This window comes from Armigeres subalbatus, chromosome 3 (assembly GCF_024139115.2).
Source record: "Armigeres subalbatus isolate Guangzhou_Male chromosome 3, GZ_Asu_2, whole genome shotgun sequence".
Taxonomy (NCBI): Eukaryota; Metazoa; Arthropoda; class Insecta; order Diptera; family Culicidae; genus Armigeres; species Armigeres subalbatus.
The window spans coordinates 254786164-254810924 of NC_085141.1; the positions used below are offsets into that span (position 1 = coordinate 254786164).

The 24761-nt window shown below is 42.8% G+C and overlaps 1 protein-coding gene across 1 annotated transcript; it reads right to left on the minus strand.

Annotated features, from left to right (window-relative positions):
• Window positions 1-467: 467 nt before the first annotated feature.
• On the minus strand, window positions 468-1429 carry LOC134222412 (uncharacterized). Its single transcript, XM_062701563.1, has 2 exons — window positions 1298-1429; window positions 468-1250 (listed from the first exon to the last, which is right to left on the minus strand). The coding sequence occupies exons 1-2, from the start codon at window positions 1427-1429 to the stop codon at window positions 468-470; spliced, it is 915 nt and encodes a 304-aa protein (XP_062557547.1).
• Window positions 1430-24761: the final 23332 nt, after the last annotated feature.

The following is a 24761-nucleotide window of genomic DNA, read 5'->3' on the forward strand; positions in this document are numbered from 1 at the left end:
TAGTGTGATATGTGCCATCACAAATATTGCCAACCGCCAGCTTTCAAATCGACTTCTATAAAAACATTCTTCATGCCTGCCGTATCCTAACGGAACTATCAATTCTATACTTTCGCCTCTAATGCTATCATGAACATGTACGTCCAAGTTTGGAAGATGATATTAGCATTTCCATATCATTGTAAATCGTTTAACTTCACGTAGAAGTAACACACACGAAATCATTAATTTAGTAACAATATTTAATTAGTTCATCTTTCTGAAATGATACCGTTCGCTGCACGTTTTCGTTTCAATAAACAGCAAGAAGCCGAATTAATAATAGACAGGTTACCTTCATCAACCGGACCATCCGCTTCCATGCTCCACCCATGTGCGGAGTTCCAGGCGGATTGAATACCCAATTGGTAGGGGTCCCAGTGAAAGTTACGGCCAGGTCCTCAATTTGCTCCTGCCGTGCCGTTGTCTCAATAGATCTCGGCCGGTGCACCACGGCGGCAGATGAAGCGTCGAATACATTTGACGCACGAGTCCGTAGTGAGATTATGAGCCACCTCGATGTGCACTGCCCGTATTGTCAAACACGTGAACACGGCTATCCAGCGTTTAGCGCTGCATTTACCGACCTTCACCGCCAACGGTCCAATAAAGTCCAGGCCAGTGTACGTAAAGGGTCTGGCGAATGACGCCATCATGGCTAACGGGAGCGGCGCCATGCGGGGAATCTGCGGTAAGCTCTTGTACACGCGACACCACTGGCACGCTTTGGCAACGCTGTTGATCGCCCTTCTAAGTCTCGGAACATAATACAGCTGACGATCTTCGTTCACGACAGTTTCGGTGTTACCGTATCGGTACTTACGGTGATAGTATTCCAGCAGCAAGGTAGTGAACTTGTGACTCCTAGGAAGGATTACTGGAAACTTCATCTCCTTTCCGACATTTGGAGCCTCCGCTATTCTACTATCCATTCGAATGATGCCTTGTTCGTCTAAGATTGGACATAGCTGATAGAGAGCGCTGCTTTTTCCCACATAGATTCGCTCATTTGGAGGTTTCGTCTGGTTGCTTTTCAAGGTCACCATTTCATCTGGGAAGCACTGCCACTGTGTCTCGCGGATTAGTAGACTTTCTCCCTTTCGTAGCTCTTCTGAGCATAATGGACCTACGAATAACTCCTGTCTTGCTAGCTTCTTCTTGATGTTGCTTATGAATCGGAACACGTAGGCGACAGACCGTATAGAATCTATCTAGTTCCATAAAACTTCCAGCAGTGTGAACTGTCCCATGAACGAACCATGGACGTAGCTCTTCTTTGGTAGGTGACGTCAACGTTCGTTGTACTGGCCATTCTGATTCCGCTAGTTGAAGAAACGCTGGTCCCTTGAACCAGACACTGTTTGCTTTTAGGTCTGGGCCATTTCCCCATTTTGTGGCTATGTCGGCTGGATTTTCTTTGGAGGGAACCCAACACCAGTCCTCGACATCGGTGGTCGTAATTAATTCTTCTATTCTGCAGGCTACAAATTGTTTTTATCTGCGATGATTAGCTCGCAGCCAGGAAAGAACTGTTGCGGAGTCGCTCCAGAAGACTTTTCGTGTAACTTTCAGTGTGTGGTTTTCTTCGACGAACTGTGAGAGCCGAGCACCAAGCACTGCGGCTAGCAGCTCCATGCGAGGTATTGAAACAGTCTTCAGGGGGCCACCTTTGTTTTCGCCGAAACATGTGCACACTCGGGGAAACCGTCGGAGCTCGAAGTGCGAAAGTAGACTACTGCGCAATACGCAGATTCGCTGGCATCCACAAATATGTGCATTTGCAGATTTCGGTACCGCTCTTTGGTAGCACCTGGGAAGTAGCAGCGAGGGATCTTAAGGTTTGCGACATCCTTAATCAGGTTTGTCCAATTTTTCCACCTTTGATGCAGACCGTCATTCACTTCTTCGTCCCATTGTATTCCTTCTCTCCATACTTCTTGCAGCAAGATTTTGCCATGTACCACGAAGAGGCTCAGTAGACCGAGTGGGTCAAAGAGCGACATCAGACACTTCAACATCTGTCTTTTTGTAGGACGTTCATCGTCTCTTACCGAATTAACGATTTCAGGTTTCATTTCAGTCGAGAAACTGAAGGCGTCTTCCTGCGTCAACCACAAGAGCCCGAGAACCCGAACATAGTCTGTTTGTTTGTCAGTAGTAAAAGCCTTATCTTGTTTGGATGAATCCATAGATACTCCCAAAGCAATCAAGAGGTTACTGCTGTTCGATAGCCAATTCCTCAGTTCGAAACCGGCTTGCTGGTGAACGAAACGCATTTGTTGGGAGACTTCGATAGCTTCGTGAACAGATTCATAGCTCTCTAGCGAATCGTCCACGTAGTTGTTGTCAAGAATGCTTTCGACCGCTCGGGGATACAATTCTTGCTAATCTTTGGCGTTTTTGTTTTTCACATATTGAGCTGCCGCTGGGGAGCAAGTTGAGCCAAAGATGGCTGCATTCATGAAATATACCTCTGGTACGTCGGAAGGATCGTTGCGCCAAAGGAATCGTTGAGAGTGGCGGTCTTCTTTTCGTATGTAGATTTGATGAAACATTTCCTTTATATCTGAGGAAACAAATCTACATACGAAGAGATGACTAACGGAAGCGCAATAGTACACCGGGAAGCGAGGTCAGCTGATCTGGACCTTTTAGCAGTACTGAATTTAGTGAGATACCATTGACTGCCGCTCTTGCATCCCATATCATGCGAACCTTTCCCGGTTTACGAGGGTTAACAACTGCTCCTAGCGGTAGATACCACACACGGCGCATGTCGCCGTTCGCTAGTTCTTCTTTGGTTGCGCGATGGGCATAGCCTTTCTGTTGGTAGTCTTCCAGTTGTTGTTGTAATGCTTGCTCCAGTTCTGGATTCCGGTTCATACCTCTTTCCTTCTATTCAAGCCGCCGCAGAGCCATGTTATAGCTTTCGGGGAGCTCTATGTGGTCGAATTTCCACAGAAGCCCGGTCTCGAAATGATCGCCTACTCGAATAGTTGATTCCTCCAGCATACCTTGTGCACGCTTCTCTTCTTCCGATGCAAGTGGTGCTGTTGATTGTGTTCCAATATCTTTTATATTATCAGAATAAAGCCGGAGTGGCCTGTGCTGCACATAAAAGTCTTCTCAATTCAGCTCGGTCCATGGCTGCACCTCGCCAACCACGCAGTCTGCGGAGGGTCCGCAAATCGTCCTCAACCTGATCGATCCACCTTGCCCGCTGTGCACATCGCCTTCTTGTTCCCGTCGGATCGTTGTCGAGAACCATTTTCACCGGATTACTGTCCGACATTCTGGCTACGTGCCCGGCCCACCGCAGTCGTCCGATTTTCGTGGTGTGAACGATGGATGGTTCTCCCAACAGCTGATACCACTCGTGGTTCATTCGCCTACTCCACGTACCGTCCGCCATCTGCACTCCACCATAGATGGTACGCAACACTTTCCTTTCAAAAACTCCCAGTGCGCGTTGGTCCTCCACGAGCATCGTCCAAGTCTCGTGTCCGTAGAGAACTACCGATCTTATAAGCGTTTTGTAGATAGTCAATTTGGTACGGCGGCGAACACTATTCGATCGGAACGTCTTGCGGAGTCCAAAGTACGTGCGATTTCCAGCCACTTTGCTCCTCCGAATTTCTATGCTGGTATTGTTATCTGAGGTCATCAGTGAGCCCAAGTACACAAACTCTTCAACCACCTCGATTTCGTCACCACCGATACAAACTCGTGGTGGATGGCTTACATTGACCTCTCTTGAGCCTCTTCCTATCATGTACTTCGTCTTCGACGTGTTGATGACTAGTCCTCTCCGTTTAGCTTCGCTTTTCATTCTGATGTAGGCTTCCTCCATCCTTTCAAAGCTACGTGCCATGATATTAATGTCGTCGGCGAAACCAAATGACTGGACGGACTTCGTAAAAATCGTACCACTCGTGTCAATCACTGCCCTTCGTATTACTCCCTCCAAAGCGATGTTGAATAGCAGACACGAAAGACCATCACCTTGCCGTAACCCTCTACGCGTTTCGAAGGGACTCGAGAATGCTCCTGAAACTCGAACTACGCACATCACCCGATCCATCGTCGCCTTGATCAACCGTATCAGTTTATCCGGAAATCCGTTTTCGTGCATTAGCTGCCATAGCTGGTCTCGATTGATTGTATCATATGCGGCTTTGAAGTCGATAAATAGATGATGTGTGGGCACGTTGTATTCGCGGCATTTCTGCAATACCTGACGTATGGCGAACACCTGGTCTGTGGTAGAGCGTTCACCCATAAATCAAGCCTGGTACTGCCCACGAACTGCAATTGGTGTTAGTCGGCGGCATAAAATTTGGGAGAGTGCCTTGTAGGCGGCGTTCAGCAATGTGATAGCGCGGTAGTTGCTACAATCCAGCTTATCACCCTTTTTGTAGATGGGACACACGACACCTTCCATCCACTCCTGCGGCAGAACCTCATCCTCCCAAACCTTGGTGATCAACCAGTGCAGTGCTCTAGCCAGTGCCTCACCACCGTATTTAAACAGCTCTCCTGGTAGTTGGTCAACTCAAGTGGCTATGTTGTTTTTCAGCCGACCGATCTCCTCCTGGATTTCCTGGAGATTCGGAGCCGGAAGTCACATGAACTGCGCGCGTGTTCCTAGGTTCATTACCATACCGCCACCGTTGTCTGCCATATCGCCATTCATGTGCTCTTCGTAGTGCTGCCGCCACCTTTGGATCACCTCACGCTCGTTCGTAAGAAGGTTCCCGTTTATGTCCCTACACATATCGGGCTATGGCACGTGGCCCTTACGTGAATGGTTCAACTTCTCATAGAACTTTCGTGCGTTATTAGCGCGGTACAGTTCCTCCGTCTCTTCACGGTCACGATCTTCCTGCTGGCGCTTTTTCCTCCGGAAAATCGAGTTTTGTCTGTTCCGCGCCCGTTTGTATCGTGCCTCGTTCGCCCTCGTGCGGTGTTGCAGCAATCTCGCCCATGCTGCATTCTTCTCCTCAACTAACTGCCCACATTCGCCGTCATACCAGTCGTTTCTCTGATCCGGAGCCACCGTGCCAAGTGCAGCGGTTGCGGTGCTTCCAATGGCGGATCGAATATCTCCAGCCATCTTCAAGAGATGCTGCGCCTAGCTGCTCTTCCGTTGGGAGTGCCACCTCCAGCTGCTGCGCGTAGTCATGGGCTAGTCTACCGTCTTGTAGCCGCCCAAGGTTTAGCCGTGGCGGACGACTGCGACGCGTGTTGATCACCGTCGAGAGTTTTGAGCGCAGACATACTGCAACGAGGTACTGGTCGGATTCAATTGGTACAGAGGTACTGGTACGTTCATGATGTCGGAGAAGAATTAACCGTCGTTTAGAACATGGTCGATTTGGTTTTCTGTTACTTGATTAGGTGATTTCTATGTGGCGCTGTGGATAGTCTTGCGGGGGAAGAAAGTGCTTCAGACTACCTTTCCGCGGGAGGCTGCAAAGTTTATGCATCGTTGGCCGTTGTCGTTCGATAAGGTATGAAGACTATCCGGTCCGATGACCGGTCTATACATTTCCTCCCTTCTTACCTGAGCGTTCATGTCACCAATGACGATTTTGACGTCCCGCAGTGGGCATCCATCGTATGTCTGCTCCAGCTGCGCATAGAACGCTTCTTTTTCGTCGTCGGATCTCCATTCGTGTGGGCAGTGCACGTTGAAGATGCTATAGTTGAAGAAACGGCCTTTTATCGTCAGCTTGCACATCCTTGCGTTGACTGGATGCCACCCAATCACCCGTTGGCGCATCTTTCCGAGCACTATGAAGCCGGTTCCCAGCTCGTTGGTGGTGCCACAGCTTTGGTAGAAGGTAGCCGCTCGATGCCCGCTTTTCCACACTTTCTGTCCTGTCCAGCAGATTTCCTGCAGCGCTACGACATCTAAGTTGCGGGGATGTAATTCATCGTAGATTATCCTGTCGCAACCTGCGAAGCCTAGCGACTTGCAGTTCCATGTTCCAAGCTTCCAATCGTGATCCTTTATTCGTCGCCTAGGTCGTTGCCGATTGTATCGAGTCGTATTATCTCCTATGACGTTCGTAATAGTTGTTTTTAAAGGCGGCTTATTGGGCCTGCGCAAATCTCCTGTCTCGTCGGAGGGCCGTCGTGTCAGGGCTGTTTAGCGTCCCACCTAACACCAGGACTTGGGCTTGTGCGCTTTGAGCGGCACACGGTCGCTTTGGCGGAGCCTACTTGCGGATTCCCCACTCAACACAAAGTCGTATATGATGCCACATAAGATGCTAAAGTGGAGGCCATATACGTACATCCCCATACAACTTGTACGTATATGGCCTCCACTTTAGCATCTTATTCGGCATCATATACGACTTTGTGTTGACTGGGTCATGCAGCTTTTTATAGAGGTTTAACAGGGCCCACTGTCAAACCCCCCCACATCCTAGGCAGGCGCCACAACTCGCGGATGGCCTGGGGAGGGATCGTCAAGCCCCAATATCATTCGTAGTGAAGAAACCTCTAACCAGGTCATGCAGGGTTTGATCAGAGACACATCCGCAGCCATGGTAGTTGACTGACAGCATCTGATTGAAACTCGATGAACCTCCATAAATACACCAGCCCAATATTGTTTTTACACCTACTGGCTCACGTCTCCTTTCTTCTCGTGTCTTCAACGGGTCCATCACATCCAAGTTGTTGACACCGATCAGCAGCTTCGGAACTGCTTTGACGTAACTCGCCACCGGAAGACCTTTGAGATGATTGTATTGTTCCGACAATTGGTCATACGAAAGTGTCTGTGTAGGCAGCGATAGCTCCCTAACAGTTTGGACCTCTTCTAGTGTGTACCTTTTCCCACCAGTAGATGACACGGTTAGCGATATCTGTTTTGAATCATTTTTTTATCTGGTCATATTCGCTGTCCATAGCAAACATAGTGGCGCCGATACACCTTCACTACCGAAGTTGTTTCGCCAAGCTGTCTTCAATTAATGTCAGTGACGAGCCGTCGTCAAAAAAGGCAAAGGTTTTCACTTTACCTTTAGTTCCATGCAAGGTAACCGGCACGATCCTTAAGAACAGTGACTGTTTGATTGTACCGAACCTGTACCGAACCGAGATATTGAATTTATTCGCGTTAAGGACATTTTTTCCCATTGTGCAATGGTGGATATGATCCCTTTTTTAAAAGGAGGCGCTTGCTCGGATTAAGGCAATGGTGGATGTGATCCCTTCTTTGAAAATAGGTGTCTGCCAGAAATGAAGCAATGGTGGATATGATCTATTTTTTTAAGAAGGCGCTTGCTCCGATTAAGGCAAGGGTTGATGTTATCCCTTCTTTATAAGTAGGTGTTTGCCTGTGCCCGTGTTTGAATATAGAAATTGTGGATATGATTCCTTCTTCAAAAGATAACATTTTGCCTAGACTTGTAGATATAGGTTGGATTACGACTGTGAATTTTGTAGTTCGATTTTAGATTGGCTATCAGTCATGAATATGTTGACAATTTTATTTCATCGCCGACGTTTCGTATCCCATCCCTGGATCAAAACGTCGACGATGAAATAAAATTGTCAACGCTATTATTCATGACTGACAGCCAATCTTGTAGATATAACCATATAAAACTTCTTCAATGAAAGCTGTCTAGTATGACTTAAAGAGATATTATCCAATTGTAGATTTGATTTAATATTTGAAATGAAGTCTTCGTCTGGAATGAGGCGTAGAAATATGACATCAATTTGTAAAAACAGTTTCTTGGTATTAGACAAATGTGAATGTATTTTGAATGCATGCCAAATCCCTATTATGCAAAATTACCTTCTTCCAGTTGTTATATAATCCTTTTTCTATTCCTTTGCTATCAATAATAATTGGAATTCTCTGTTTTACTATTTCTAGGGAATAATATATTCTGGCAAACCCAGGTAACCAGAAGTTCCTTTGAAGTACGTTTTTCGTGAAGCTGATGAAGTGAAAAACGTGCCCCTCAACGGTTACTTGGGAATGATCTATTCTGTGAAATGGCTTTCTGGCATATGCTCCAATCTGGAAAAAATCATTCTGGCAAATGTCATGCAATTAAGGCTGGAGGGTATACTAGCCATATTTGCACTAAGCATAACCTAACGTCTCGGCATGCATTTGTGGTACCGTCGTCGGGGTGACAATGGGTCAAATGTGGGTGAGAATGGGTCACTGTTTCAACTACTTAGAATGCTTATAGAGTAGATTAAATGTAACTGAGGGCAAGAAGACTAAAATATAAGAGACCTTTTTGAGCGATTTTGCTATCCCACCTCCAGGCTGCCGGTTGTCACCTCTGATGGCGGTAGTCAACAACTGCCGTTCTCGGTCAATCTTAATAGCTTCAGGCGTACCTCAAGGCAGTGTATTGAGACCATTGTTGTTTAACATATTCGTGAACGACTTGAACATGATGATATCCTCGTCTAAACTTACCTTCGCTGATGACTTCAAATTTTACCGAGTTATCTTCAGCATATCCGATTGTGAAGCTATGCAGGAGATATCGACAATATGCTTGTATGGTGTGACAACAACGGCATGCGAGTCAACAATAAAAAATGCATCGTCATATCATTTTCAAGGAAAGACAGTCCCTTGCACCACGAGTACTGCATGGGAAACGTCATACTAAATCGTACACAATCTACTTGTGATCTAGGAGTAACTATGGACTCTAAGCTCAAGTTCACGGATCACATAGGGATAATAGTTGCTAAAGCCTATTCCACACTAGGATTCATTCGTCGCCACGCTCTACTGCTCACTTGCATGCAGTATCCTCGAATATGCGGCCCTCATATGGTGTCCTTATCAAACAACGCATATACTCGCAATTGAACGGGTGCAAAAAAGTTCATCCGCTTTGCATTGAGGGAACTCCCTTGGAGGAATCCATCAAATCTGCCACCTTACCCGGATCGGTGTCAGTTGATTAAACTGGAGATAGTATCATCGGAGACGAATTAACCTGCAGCGAATGTTTATTTTCGACATTTTTACCGGAATCATCGACTGTCCGCCGCTTTTTGAACAAATCGCACTACACGTTCCAAGCAGACGACTTCGTCACTCCCCGCTTTTGGCTATTCCTTACCACAGAACAAATTATGGCTTCAATTTTGTGGGCTTAGTGGCCGTGCGGTTAGCGATGTCAATCGTCTAGACTCATGTGCTGTGGAGTGTGGGTTCGATTCCCGCCCCGGTAAGGAGAAAACTTTTCGTAAAGCGAAAAGCTCTCTACTGGTCCACTGGGTGTAGTGTATGTAAATATCCTGTCCTGTCTCATGCTAGATGTTAAGTGTTCAGTCTGTGCGACCTTTGGTCGAAGACGGTGATTCTGTCTTTTATAATACCGTCGTTCGGGGTGACATTGGGCCTAGGGGGTAAGATTGGGCCAAAAACGAAAAATGTTTCAACTCCTAATATCTCAGAAACTGTTACGAATTTTGATGAAAACTTCAAACGGTTCGAAAATACATTAAAATTCACGTCTAGGAAATCACAAAACAAATTCCAAGGATTAATTGTGCTCGTACCATAATGCTTGGAATTTGAATGTAAAATTATTGATCGAATGAACCCGTATTAAAATAGTGTCAGTAATGCCCCACAAATCTATTACATAACTAAATTTTAGATCGATGGATACCTGGTGCTCATGTTACGATAATCTGTTTGTTGTTTTATCGAATTTTATAAATATTTATTTAGCATTCTTGCTTTGTGTGAGAGCGAAGTGGAGAATACTCTGAGTCAGCTTGGCCTTACCGAAGACCAGCTACTCAGTAGTTCGCAGGAGAAGATGGAAATATCCTGCCCCTCAACGCCTATCTCCCGGAGCAGCACATGTTTCGACAAAGCTGATCCAGATCTACAACCCCCCTCATCGACCGACTCCAACCTGCTGGACATGGAAGATAACGAAGATGATGGTATAAGGATCGTCATCAACCCCCAAAAATCTTTAGCAAGTAGCAAAGGATCCGAAGATAACAAGGGTTCTACGGAAGCCAAGGGTGCTCCGAGAAAGAAAATTCCCACACTCACACGCTCGCAGAGGAAGCAGCTTAGAACTCTACGGGAGAAGGGAAAAGACCGGAATGAGGCCTTGTCCATAATCCTGAATAAGGAGAGCGAGCCCACTTCCTCAAAACGCTCGAGAAACGACAAATCCGCCACAGAGGACCCCAAACAAAAAAGGGTGAAGCACCATCTGGATCCGAGAGAGCGCGCCCAACAGTCCTCAAACCGCGCGCCTCAGAAAAACGTGTCTGGACAACAAAACCCACCCATGAGGAAAACAGCTGGTATCAGCTACAGTGATATGGCCAAAAGCGTGAAGGTCGGGATAATACCCAAAGACTTTCCCACCGTCCAACTCACTACAGCCCAGCTAGACCTTCTACAAGAAACACTCCTGCTCAGAGTAGTTCAACAGCGAAACGAGCCAATAAAACCCAAATTCAACAACCTCATCTACAAGTCCGGTTACATGGTTCTAATCTGTAAGGATCAAGAGACTGCTGAGTGGTTAAAGAGAATATCCCCATCCATGAAACCCTGGGAAGGTGCAGAGCTGATGGCAATGGACGAAGTGTGGATTCCACGTCCAGAGATGATCCGAGCATTCTTCCCACAAAGCTCCAGCTATGATGACGACCGAATAAAGGCTCTCATAGAAAGCCAAAATGACATCACAACAACTAATTGGCGTATTGTGAAACGATCCATTCTGAAAGATATTCATGTTGAATGGATCTTCACAGTAGAGGGTGCGTCGATGGAAAAGTTGAAGAAGTCCAAATACACCCTCAACTACCGATTTGGTGAAATCCAACTAAGGAAGATTACAGATCAACCGACTGCCGCTACCGCCAATCCGACTGGAAGGCCGACCCAAGAGCAATCTGAGGAGGCCTCCTGTTCGGGCGAGGTTCGGCTAACTGGAAGGCCGACCCAAGAGAAATCTGAGGAAGCCTCCGGTTCGGGCGAAGTTAGTAAATCTCACCCCAAAAGGCTAGTCTGTCCGCCTCTAAAGGAAAAGCTCGAAGCTTACATGCGACCCCCTGCTCTAGTGGTACCAAACCAAAGGTATCTAAACAGGGCAAAGGGGGTGCAAAAAGCGACAGTTTGACCACAGAGGCGAAACTGGCGTGCCAGGTTGCGACAGGGAAGAGAGAAAACCCAGACTGTAATACCAAACGACATCCTGATGATCCGCAACATCCAAAGCCGGACAGTCGTCGTCCGGAAAAAGCGGAACCCCGGAAATGGCGACTAAAGTTCTGCAAGTGAACCTCCACCATGCTGAGAGCGCCACGGGTGTGCTCTGTCGGAGGTTCACCAAAGAGAATTTAACCGTGGCCCTCATTCAAGAGCCATGGGTCAATAAATCCAGAATACAAGGTATTCCACAACACTCATGTAAGTTGGTATATGATGACAGCCAGCTTTCTCCTAGAGCGGCTATTTTATTACATAACAGCTGTAAATACTTTCCAATTTCAGAATTCATAAAGGGACATCGTAGCGGTCAGGATGGAGGTACCTTCCGCCAGAGGGAGTAGAGAACTTGGTGGTCTCGGCATACTTCCCAGGTGACGTGGACGAAATCCCTCCTCCAGAAATAGCTGCGCTCGTAGCCTACAGCCACCGACACAACATTCCCTTCGTCATAGGGTGCGACGCAAATGCACATCACACCGTATGGGGAAGTACCAATGTAAACACCAGAGGTGAGTACCTGTTACAGTTTCTCTCTTCCAAGAACATTGACATTTGTAATGTTGGTGACAAGCCCACGTTTGAAAACTCCATTCGTCAGGAAGTTTTGGAATTGACTCTATGTAGTCGGCCTATCTCTGATAAAATAAAAAACTGGCATGTTTCTGAAGAAATATCAATGTCAGACCATAAACACATCATCTTCGAACGGGAAGGGGGTCTAACGATGGAAAAAACGTTTAAAGATCCTAAGAAAACTGATTGGGAATCCTACTCAGCTATCCTACGATCCGAAGAGTACATCATAGAAAGTCACATCAAGTCCATAACACAATTAGAAGATGCGTCCAAATCCATTAAAAACAAAATCTTTAACGCCTACCAAGAGAGCTGTCCAACTAAATCAACTAGTTCGAGTAGAGACGATCCATGGTGGAATAAAACTCTTCAGAAGCTTAGGAAAACTGCGCGTAGGGAGTTCAACCGTGCTAAGCGAACCGGCGATTGGAGCCTATACAGAAAGGCCCTGACGAACTACAACAAAGAAATAAGGTCAGCCAAACGGAAATCGTGGATTCTAATGTGTGAAAGCATAGAGAATACACCCGTAGTGGCCAGACTCCAAAAAACTCTTTCAAAAGACCACTCCAATGGTGTGGGTAGCCTGAAAGATGGATGGTTCGCTCACTGTAGAGCCTAGCGATACACTGAGCGAATTGTTAAAGATCCACTTCCCTGATTCAATCCCTGAGTCGAGCATCGGCGACCAAGGCACTGGAATTGCTGTCTCAGATCCACAAGAGATCCAATCATGGGTTTCTGGATCTAAAAGGACGCAATAAAGGTTGCAAAGGAAGCTTTCACTCGGGCCAGGGTTGAGAGGGCTGTGAGATCTTTCGAGCCATTTAAGTTCCTGGCATGGGTGGAATATTCCCAGCGTTGATCCAAAAAGAGAAGAAAACACTGGTTCCACCCTTGGTTGAGATTTTTAAGGCGAGTCTGATTTTGGGGCACATACCTAACGATTGGCGTCAAATCCGGGCTGTCTTCATTCCGAAGGCAGGCAAGAGAGATAAAACCAACCCCAAAGCATTCAGGCCGATAAGTTTATCCTCTGTAATGCTCAAAATTATGGAAAAGGTACTATGCGAGTACATAAATCACAAATTTATGAAAGCAATGCCTTTGTCAAAAAACCCTGATTAATCCACCTAGCGGTGATGATGCCTTTCTCGCTCGTTCAAAATAGTTGATAAACATATATGAAAAGTCTAAAATAACATTTATTTATACCAGATGAACCGGCCTAGGGTCGAAGATCTCGTAAATAAAGATAGATTGAATTGAAAATTCACATTTGTTATAATTGCTGCCGGATGCAATTTGTTGCAAGCAAATCGGATGAGGTTAAGTGCCCGGAAAATGTGATGAGGTTGTGCAATTGCACAAATCGAGTTTCAAGCATAGTATACAAATTTGTATTTTGGCCATAACTTTTGAGCCCATAGTGAGTTCGGGCTGATTTTTAATGTGAAACAATGGGACAGGATTCGCCGTTTAAATAATCGGTTCAGGATAAGATTTCGAAAAATGAGTTAGATTTTTTTGCACACATGCACAGCACATACACGTACTTCTTCTGAAAAAGTTCGTATCGTTTGCTTTGAATACGAGAAAAGCACAAAAACGGTGGAGAGAAAAAACAAATGTTTCCATTTGTCAAACTTTCGAGTGCTTTCCTATTAAACTATTAAATCCAAGGGCCTCATACGCCTGTTACTGGCGAACAAAGCTCGTGTACTCTGCATCGAAGCTTAGAACCGGTGTTAGGGCGTAATCGTTAATGTGAACATTTTTATAATCGATTAGTTACTGTAAATAAATTCTTTTTCGAGTCCCTATAATCAAGCAGGTATCTCAAGCATCCCACATCGTTATATTGCTGCATGATAAAATATCGAAAACAAAAGTGTGCATAAAAATTGCCTCGCCATAACAAAAAGGTGGTAGAGAATTAACACTGTTGTTTATAGTTTAGAACCATTTCCAGATGTCGCACATGTTGGGGTAGGGATTCAGTGCTCCGCCTTCTCCCCCTGATTAAATCAAAAGATGTTTTAGTTACAAGATAAAGTTTGTCGCTGTCGTCGCTGTCCGGAACATCTTTTGCCGGCGATGATAGGGGAGCTAAATGTCAAAGAAGGAAAATCCATACGATTTGACAGCTTGATACCCAACATATTCCGGACAGCAGAACAAAGGGAACCGAAGCGACAATCTTTATCTAGTAACTAAAATATCTTTTATTAAATCGAAAACAAAAACCGAAAACGTGTACATGTGTGAACCGGTCTGCAAAAATTCACTCGATGTTCGTTCAAAATCGGGTCAATCTTAAAAAACAGTACTTTTTCGATTTTTGTTTTGAATTTAAAAAATATTTAGTGGCGTAAAAAAATATAGGTTAATTGGGAATGTTGACCTTAAAAAAGCCAAAGAATCTATTAAGGGAATGAACATTTTGACGAGAAAGGTAAATTTTTGCTGATGAGCAGTTCCATTTTGTCATTATCATTCAAACACTTTTCAACAAGATTTATAAATTTGATCCGACTTAAAAAAATCTGAAGAGAATTCTACTGGGGTTGCTTTTCTCTATATGGAAAGCATTTTGCATATTTTAATTTCTAAGCTGATCCAAAATTATTTATCAGATCACTCTTTACAGGTAAACGATTCAAGCACAAAATCGTTGAAAACGCGTGACAGAGCTAGTGTTACCAAAATCAGCATTCTTGAGCTCATATTGTGCAATACTTTATATCGTGATGATAACATATATCGGAAAATCGAAGGCTGTTTTCGATAATTTAGTAGTTTGTCAATAACTTATTCCAGAGGTTAAATTTCAAAAGTGATATGTGGAGGACTTCTAGAGCGAAGGTTTTTACAACTCTGCCTAATTGTTGTTTCTATTGCACTAATAACAGAGTTATAGCGCTAGTTGCAGTAACTTATTATACAGACTGGTCGAAATTTTGTTATCATTTAGTATTAGTAACTAGTGCTTTAACTCTGTTATTAGTTGAATTAAAACAACAAACTATTAGGCAGAGCTGTAGAAAAATAATCGCACTAGAACTCTGCTGTAACACGTTTTGACATTTAACCTCTGGAATGAGTCATTGTAGTTTGTGAATGATCGAACTAAGACTATTAAATTATCTAAAACATACTTGGATTATAGAAAAGTTTGAATACTTTTTCTACTGACTTCCAAAAATAGAAAATTTTCTCCGAAGCCTACCAAAACTAATTTTCTCCTGCATAATCCGAGTGCTTTTTATTTGAATTCTTCTAACAGACATGCTGTCACTATGAACGGGGTTCCAATTATACGGTCTAGCGAAGTCCAAGATTTAGGGCCTATGTATAGCATGAATGAATTAACTATCAAAAACCACACAGAAGGTATGCAAGCAAAAAGGTACAAAAATAGTAAGTGGATATTCATAGAAAATCAAAATATTAAAATATTTTTTTGATTTACAAACTAATTGTTAGGCCAGCCATGTTTTACATATACTGTGCCAATATGGGTTATTTGCAGAACTCCAGGAAGAATGCATTTACAGAGGATTCAAAATAAAATGTTGAAATTGATTATGAAGTTGCTTCCCTGCGCACCAAAACAATAAGAATATTACATGTGACTTATTTGAATGAAGATTTAGAAGATGGAGGAAGCCTACATCAGACTGAAGAGGGAAGCTAAGCGGATCGGACTAGTCATCAACACGTCGAAGACGAAGTACATGATAGGAAGAGGTTCAAGAGAAGACAATGTGAGCCACCCACCGCGAGTTTGCATCGGTGGTGACGAAATCGAGGTGGTAGAAGAATTTGTGTACTTGGGCTCGGCTCACTGGTGACTGCCGAAAATGACACCAGCATAGAAATTCGGAGACGCATAGTGGCTGGAAATCGTACGTACTTTGGACTCCGCAAGACGCTCCGATCGAATAGAGTTCGCTGCCGTACCAAACTGACAATCTACAAAACGCTCATTAGACCGGTAGTCCTCTACGGACACGAGACCTGGATGATGCTCGTGGAGGACCAACGCGCACTTGGAGTTTTCGAAAGGAAAGTGCTGCGTACCATCTATGGTGGGGTGCAGATGGCGGACGGTACGTGGAGGAGGCGAATGAACCACGAATTGCATCAGCTGTTGGGAGAACCATCCATCGTTCACACCGCGAAAATCGGACGACTGCGATGGGCCGGGCACGTAGCCAGAATGTCGGACAGTAACCCGGTGAAAATGGTTCTCGACAACGATCCGACGGGCACAAGAAGGCGAGGTGCGCAGCGGGCAAGGTGGATCGATCAAGTGGAAGATGACTTGCGGACCCTCCGTAGACTGCGTGGTTGGCGACGTGTAGCCATGGACCGAGCCGAATGGAGGAGACTCTTATATACCGCACAGGCCACTTCGGCCTTAGTCTGAATAAATAATAATAATTATTTGAATGAAATGACACAAAAGCACCTGACGTAAACTCAATCGTACCGTTTTGACTCAAATCCCGAACATGACTTATATTCCGATATAACTAAACTTTTTATCGGTTCAGTTCAGATTATATGCCACCGAACCAAAGCACAGCCCCCGGTGCGTTACCGCACGTATGCACAAGCAGCCTATAGCTTGATGTGGTGAAATAGTTATTTATTGCAAATCGCGTAGCCTCTTGTTCTTCGAACACTAATTTTCCAAGAAACAAAGATAGCTCAGTGGTAACGTGATAGGCTCTCATTCAGAGGATTTATGTTCAATCCTCGTGTAAGCCATCTTTTTTTTCAAAGCTCATATTTTCTAGGTGTGTGGTATAATACGCATTGCAATTTTGAATACTAGAAAATTCAAGCGCCTTTAAAAAAAATTGTATTTAATATACGTAATGCTGTGTATTGTTTATATTTATATTCATGACATTTCTATAATTGAATCCATCTAATTATTTGGAATATTTGAAAGAATTCAGGTCTGAACTTTAGATTATGGAGGTAGGAAATGAAACATAAATACATAAGTTGAGAATCGATATGTAGTCAACAGTTTTCTTTAATGATTGTTAGCAGAAACAATTTAGCTTTTGATTTATCTTGCTAGTAATCAAACTTGCCCACCGAGTTTCAGTAGACAGTAAACATACATAAGTAGGAAATTATATTCTATTGCTTCAATGCACAAAAGAAAATATGCTTTACTGAATAGAAAAGACATAATTATTCAATAAAATTTGAAGCTTGCGAGTTTATGGTGCAGCAGACGCTATATCCAAGGAATTGAGACCGGGGATTTCCCTCTGCGCGTTTTTTTCCGCGGAGCTATCCAAAATTTTCTTTTTTTCCGTAATACATACTCATGAACCAGTTTCCCCAAATCTCATTTGCTCGGATCAACATTCAACCCATCTGAGCTAAAAATAGAACATTGCCGCCCACAATGCGATGTGTGTTGGTGATGCTTCCTTCGGCAATATTCATCCGACGGCAAGAGACTGAAGCGAATGCGCATGCGTCCCGCGTCTTCCCGCACACCAGCTGCGCCACATATGCTGATTGAACGCCACAAAGAATGCATATGCGTAAAAATAGAACAGAAGCACGGCTTGCCGCTGATGCTACGATGGTTAAGCCGACCGATCCACAGTGGCGGAAACCCAGCCAAACCCAAAACAAATCGTTCTTTCGTGAAGCTGATATTATTTTAATTTTGCACATTTAGTCAATGATAATTCCTCAATTTGTAGTTGGTAAATTTAATTTTTGGTGACTTGGTTCAAGTTGATGGTGTAACATATATGTATGTGAAAATTAAATTTGACTAAATTTTGTATCGGGAAAGATTCGGAAAGAACTGATATGATGCATTGAAATATATATTTTGTCACTTAACAGTGGTTAGTTTGGCGAATTGCGTCTTGCTGCACCAAAGCGGGAAATTTACTGTTTCAAGGTTAGAATTAAGACGCTGCTGTGATCCTAAGTCTTCGGCTTCCGGAAGTCTTTGGATAGCATTGCATATGTCGGATAACTATTTAAATTTCAAAATGAATTCAGCGTTTCAAAATAACTGTTGCTAAATTTTAAGCGCAATCTTAGGTTTAGTCGAGCATTTGTATGGGGGACCACCACTGCGCGACGGCACATTGCCATTCCTTCTTTTAGGCGCATTCGAACGGGAAAGCGTTGAACGTGTTAAACAAAGCACGATGCTTTTTGAAATTGCTATATGACGACTGAGGAGTATTTACAGGCTGTTATATAGGGTATTTGTGCTTTTCTTAGCGCTTGATAGCAATAAGACATGAGAAAAGTTATGTCTAACGTTTAGCAGAGAAGAGGATTTTTAATTATTGAACGGATATCCTATCGTAAAAAGGTCACCCCAAATTACTATTTAGTAATTTGCATAGGGCACCCGTAACCTGAGCGGTTCTTATTGATACTTCCCATTATTATACACATATGTGTCTACTAGTTTGGATGTAATTATGGAATTATACCAATATAATTTTGCATTAACATCCTCGAATCAATAGTGAATCTACTTTTATCTCAATTAAAGTAACAGCGTATCCAAGCGATTTCAATAGTTTATCTATTAGAGCATCATTACTGGGCGCGAGTGTTTTGATCATCCTCGCAACGCTGTCATTTTAGTTTAGTCACTCTTTTTCGCACTGGTCACTATTTTCGGTTATCATTTTGGTGGCTGCATTCCATACAGGTGACGTTTAATAGTTCATCAAATAGCAGCGCTGTTATCGCGCTACCAAATTTGATCACCTGTCCGCTGCGCTACTGTTTTAGCAGCGCGTTTAGTAGCGACCGGAAAAGTGTCAAGTAATGATACTGCGCTGCCAAACGGCTTATACTCACCACCGGCAATCTTGCTCTAAAGTAATGTATTGAAACTGTATATTTTAATAACCAACGGTAAAAGCTAATATTTTCTTTTCTCAATCCATTAATACTTCCAGTATAGGAATCGGTACCCTAGCAGGATAAACTCTGATGCTTATAGAGGTAATGAATATATGCCCAATTCGATGATTTATATTTGTATGTATCTTGTCGCATGCTATGTGTATTGATGGTGCTGTGGTGTAGTAGCCGCTTCCCGATTAAGAGATCACGAGTTCGAGTCCAGGCTGGAGCATTTTGCTTTTTTTTGCACGTTAAAACAGTTTTTTGGCCATAACTCCGAAACGCAAAGTTCAATCGATCTAATTTTAAATAGGAACCAATGGGACTGCATTCCGCGTCGAATGCAACTTGTTGCGAGCAAATCGGATAATGATAAATGCCCAAAAACGTGTCTCACATTTTTGTACACATACACACACACACACACACACACACACACACACACACACACACACACACACACACACACACACACACACACACACACACACACACACATACATACACACATACAGACATCACTTCAATTCGTCGAGCTGAGTCGATTGGTATATAACACTATGGGTCTCCGAGCCTTCTATAAAAAGTTCGGTTTTGGAGCAGTTCTATAGCCTTTCCGTATACTTAGTATACGAGAAAGGCAAAACCAATTCGCTTATCAAAGTGGAAAATCTACGATACGGTAGTTCAAAAAATCGAAAAAACACTTAATGCAAAAGAAATTGCTCTTGTAGCATTTCTTGATATTGAGGGCGCATTCGATAACGCTTCTTATTTGTCTATAGGGTCAGCAATGTTGAGGAGAAAATTCGACCCATGCATTGTTACCTGGTACATGCTATGCTAGCTAATCGGAAAATCTCCTCTGAGCTTAGCGGTTCATACATCACTGTTAAAGCAACAAGGTGTCCGCAAGGCGGAGTGCTTTCTCCTTTGTTGTGGTCACTGGTGGTGGATGAGCTTCTAGACAGCTTAGAGAGAAGAGGCTTCGAAGTGGTTGGATATGCTGATGACGTTGTCATTATTGTACGAGGCAAATTCGAAAGTATTATCGTGGAAAGAATGCAATCTGCCCTCAATCACACTTTTTCCTGGTGTCAAAAGTATCAACTAGGCATAAATCCTACAAAAACTTCCATTATCCCTTTCACCAAACGGAGAAAGGTACAACTGAAACCCCTTTTCTTGAATCAAACACAATTAGTTTATTCAAGTGAAGTAAAATATCTAGGCGTCATACTCGACGCAAAGCTTAATTGGAACTCTCATCTCCAATCAGTTGTGCAGAAAGGTCTCAATACACTTTGGGTTTCCCCTGTCATAAGACGAGTTTAAACAATCCCATTGAATTCATGACAGCTGATTCAGTGTCTCGTACTTGACTCGACTTCGAGTCGTGTCAAGTACGAGACACTGAAGACGGCCTTACTGTTGAGGTCGAAATACGTATCTGTCAAGATACAATTAAGTGGTGGAATTCAATGGGATTGTTTAAACTCGTCTTATGACAGGTGAAAACATTCCACTAAAAAGCTCAACATAATTTTCTTGTCACTTTGGGTTTGTTCAAAAACCCTTGGTAAAAGATGGGGCCTAAAACCAAGTATGATCATGTGGATATATAAAACCATTGTCCGTCCCAGGACAACTTACGCTTCCCTTGTCTGGTGGCCTAAAACTAATGAGGCTGCTGCAAGGGCTAAGCTCAACAAAATCCAACGCACCGCTTGCATAGCCATCACTGGTGCAGTTCATAGTACACCCACTTTGGCCCTAGACGCAATGCTTCACCTGCCCCGGTTAGATCAATTCATAAAGCTGGAAGCGGAAAAAAGTGCTCCAAGGTTAAAAAGAACAAAAACACTGCTGTCGGGAGACCTTACGGGTCACCTCAGCATATTAAATGAATTTGCCATAAATCCCGCAATAGGAATTTGTAGTGACTGGATGGAAACGGTAGTCAATTATGACTTACCTTACGATGTGTTCATTCCTTCCCGCCAGGAGTGGGAAGGAGGTGGACCCAGCGTTCCAACAGGCTCTATAAATTTCTTCACAGATGGTTCGAAAATGAATAATCTGACAGGATCCGGAATCTATGGCCCTACAACAAAAATTTCTGTCCACTTAGGACAGTGGCCCACAGTATTTCAGGCGGAAATATATGCAATATTAGAATGCGTGTTATTATGCCTGAGGAGAAAGTATAGATTTGCAAAAATATGTATTTTCTCTGACATCCAAGCGGCACTTAAGTCGCTTAATAACTACACTTGTAACTCAAAGCTAGTGTGGGAATGCATTCTGGCTTTGAAAAACTTATCCATACGCAATCGAGTCTACCTATATTGGATCCCAGGACATACGGGTCTAGAGGGAAACGAGATTGCTGATGAGCTAGCCAGGAATGGATCTAATGAAAGGTTCATTGGCCCTGAGCCCTTCTGCGGGATCTCAGACTGCTCTGTAAAAATGGAACTGAACAAATATATGGTCAGTCAAATCACATCAAACTGGAATGCACTTCCCATACGAGCCAATCCAAAAGGCTCGTAACGATTAACCCCAAGAAAACCCAACAACTATTAGGTCTCAACAAAAGGGATCTCAACATCTACACCGGTCTAATAACTGGACACTGCCCCTGCAGATACCATCTACAAAAGATCGGAGCAATCCAAACCTCAAATTGCCGCTTCTGTGACGAGGAGAGAGAAACATCAGAACACATCCTCTGCTATTGCAGTGCACTCACCCAACGTAGGTTCAAAGTTCTCAGCAAGCCCTTTTTAGGGCCTGCTGACATATGGATCTTATCCCCCAAGGACGTGGTTGGCTTCATAAAGCTAGTCTCGCCAGAATGGGGGAGTCACATACTGTAACTCAGGATCTCTATTCATCAATAATAGATGGTCTTGAGTTCAGTCGATACCAAGGTATCTCAGTGACAAACATGTTACTGAGATAACTTGCGTATTTCACAGCAAAAGGGTATATCACAATTGACAAATCCAAGTGATAAAAAGAAGAGGACATCTGATGGTGAGAAACAACAAAATCGTTCATGGCGAAGTATACGGCGGCGATTTTAAAATGTCCGTATAAAATTAAAAACCAATTCTAATTAAAAACTAATCAATGTAAAGTGCGAGAAAAATGGAAATCTATATTTTAGGTGCATTAGACGAAAAAAAATTTTTTTCTGTATAATGTGTTCTAAATCTAGCTTTTCATTTTTCTCGCACTTTACATTCATATGTTTTTAATTAGAATACCTTTAGAATTTTATACGAGCATTTCAAAATCGCCGCCGTATACTTCGCCATGAACGATTTTGTTGTTTCTCACCATCGCATGTCTTCTTCTTTTTATCACTTGGATTCGTCAATAGCCCTAAAATCTGGACGCAGTAATCTTCACCCGACAAACGAGGGAAAAAAAAAATTCTTGCTTTTTCGTAGCAACGAGCAATGCATGCTAAAAAGGGGTGAGATTGGGCCAAGCCTTTGGTTGATTTGCCATACATAGTTGGTAAAAGCCGTAATGTAGGCAATTATTTTTATTGAACGATTGAGTCGTTGCATCGTCACCGCTGAACTTTATTGTATGTGGCCCAATGTCACCCCCTGTGAGGGGTGAGAATGGGCCAATTTTAAACAACATATAACTTTGAAGAAGTTCTCTCTTTTATTATTTTTTCCCCACACAGTGGTAAATTTATTGTTCAAGCTTGTACCTAACTAATTACAACTTGATTCCAATATTCACTACTAGAGCTTTATAACATTTACTTGGAGCATACCACATTTTGGCCCAATGACACCCCCGTAGACGGTAATTCATTTGATTCATGTCTACGAGCATTCAACGATGTGGCAGACTTATTTTATTTAACGTGTCAAGAGATGTTTTTAGGAATAGAATTAGCGGTGATGAAACCTCATAAACAAAGAATAGAATTAGAGAAATAAGATAGGCTAATTTTAATACTTCAGTCTGTACGCAAGTGTAGAAGAAGTTGTAAATAAATAAATAAATAAATAAATAAATAAATAATAATATAATCATTTTCCTATGGAATTACATAGAAAGAACCTATCCGAGCAGCACAGAAGTTGCACATCAAGCACAGTAGCTTATATGTGACCATATTAAGTTTCAATTTGGTTACTGCAACTAGTTTCACTTGACTTGTACTTGCTTGTGTAACTTTTATTCGATTGATTTGATAACATGTATTGAAAATGATGCTGGGTCATAAGGCCGAAGGTCAATAGACCGAATGGTCATTAGGACGAATAAGAAGAGAGAAGTTAGTAACGAGGAGTGAGAAGAGAGTAGTGACAAGTGAGAAAAAAGAAGGAAGAAGGAAGAAATAAGAAATAAATAAGGGGCTGTCCATATACCACGTGGGCAGTTTAGGGGGGGATGCATGACAAATGTCCATGGTTCATACAAATTTTTGAAGATTTATTTGAGTAGTTGTCCACGCTGGGGGAGGGGGTATCTAAAACTGACCAAAAACTGTCCATGTTGTATATGAACATCCCCTAAGATAGAAGATGGCACAACGATGTAGGAAACTAAGTCAAATAAGAAGGATAAAGAGAGAAAGAGGATGAATAAGAAGAAGAGAGAAGGACAAAAGAAAAAGAAAGAAGAAAGAATAAAAAACGAAAAAGAAAGAAGGAAGATATAAAAAGGAAGAAGAGAGAAGGAAGAAGAAAACAACAAAGATCGAAGGAAGAAGCAAAAATAAAAACATAAAGAATGAAGATGGAAGAAGGAAAAAGGTAGAAAGAAGGAGGAAGAAAGAGGAAGGTATAAGAAAGAAAGAAGATTGAAGAAGGAACAAGGAAGAAGGATGGAAAAGGAAGAAAGATAGAAGAAAAAGGATGAAAAGAGAAAGATGAGTGAAGAAAGAAGAAGGAAGAAAGAAGAAGGACGAGAGTAGAAAAAAAGAAGGAAAGGAGAAACATTAATGAAGAAAGAAGAAGGAAGAAGGAAGGAAGAAGAAGGAAGAAAGAAGGTAAAACGAAGAGTCTAGTAGAAAGATGAAAGCAGAAAGAAATGAGGTATAAAGAAGAAGAAAGAAGGAAAAATGAAGACAGCAGAATGAAGAAGTAAAGTAAGAAGGAAGAATGAAGAAGGAAAGAGATAGAAGAAGAAGAAGAAAGAAGGATGAAAGAAAAAAAAAAGAAGAAAAGGAAGAAGAAAAAACGAAGGAGAATGAAAAAAGAAGAAGGATTATTTTAGGAAATAAGAAGGAATAAAGGAAGTGGAAGTAAGAAGAAATAAGTAAGAAGGAATAAGAAAAAATGAATTAAGGAGGAAGAAGAAAGAAGAACGAAGAAAAAAAGAACAAAAAAGAAGAGAAAAAGAATGAAAAAATAAGAAGCAGATGAATCGATGAAAGATAAGAATTTCCAACATGTGCATAAAAGTCCTATCAGCACCATCCTCGCTACGACCTAAATACACTAATTTGATCACTACCAGTACCGTGCTACTACTGCTTCACGATGATCGTTCGATCACGTAAAGAAAAGTTCAGCCTGAACCTCTCAAGGGGGTAAAACCGTTGATTTATTGATTATTTATCGATTGCATAACGAGCCTCATCTTCACTCGACATACCGTGCCGTCCTCACAATGGCACCCGATCACGGTGTGTCGGCTGCTATTCGACGACGACGACGACCACGACGAAGACGATGGTCGTGTCTTCTTCAGCATAACGAAAAGAAGAATTTAGTTGGAATCTACTCGAAGCGAAGCTAAAGTAGCAGCCGCCCCAAGTGTGGTTTGATCTTCTCGTCTTCGAAAGCCTGATATGCCGGTTTTGGGGTTTGTCTTGCAGTTTCAGTGCGACTATTTGAGGAGCTCATCAAAAAGTGGTTGTCTGTTTATTTTGCTGCATTCGTGAGCTGCTGCTTATACGGTTAGCTCTTTTGATACCGTTTGACATATT

Excerpts from the sequence above, each read along its gene's own strand:
- LOC134222412 (XM_062701563.1), bottom strand. The coding sequence starts at position 1,429 with ATGGGGAAATGGCCCAGACCTAAAAGCAAACAGTGTCTGGTTCAAGGG. Across the intron at positions 1,251-1,297 it reads AAAGAAGAGCTACGTCCATG|ATAGATTCTATACGGTCTGT; the intron begins GTTCGTTCATGG and ends TTATGGAACTAG.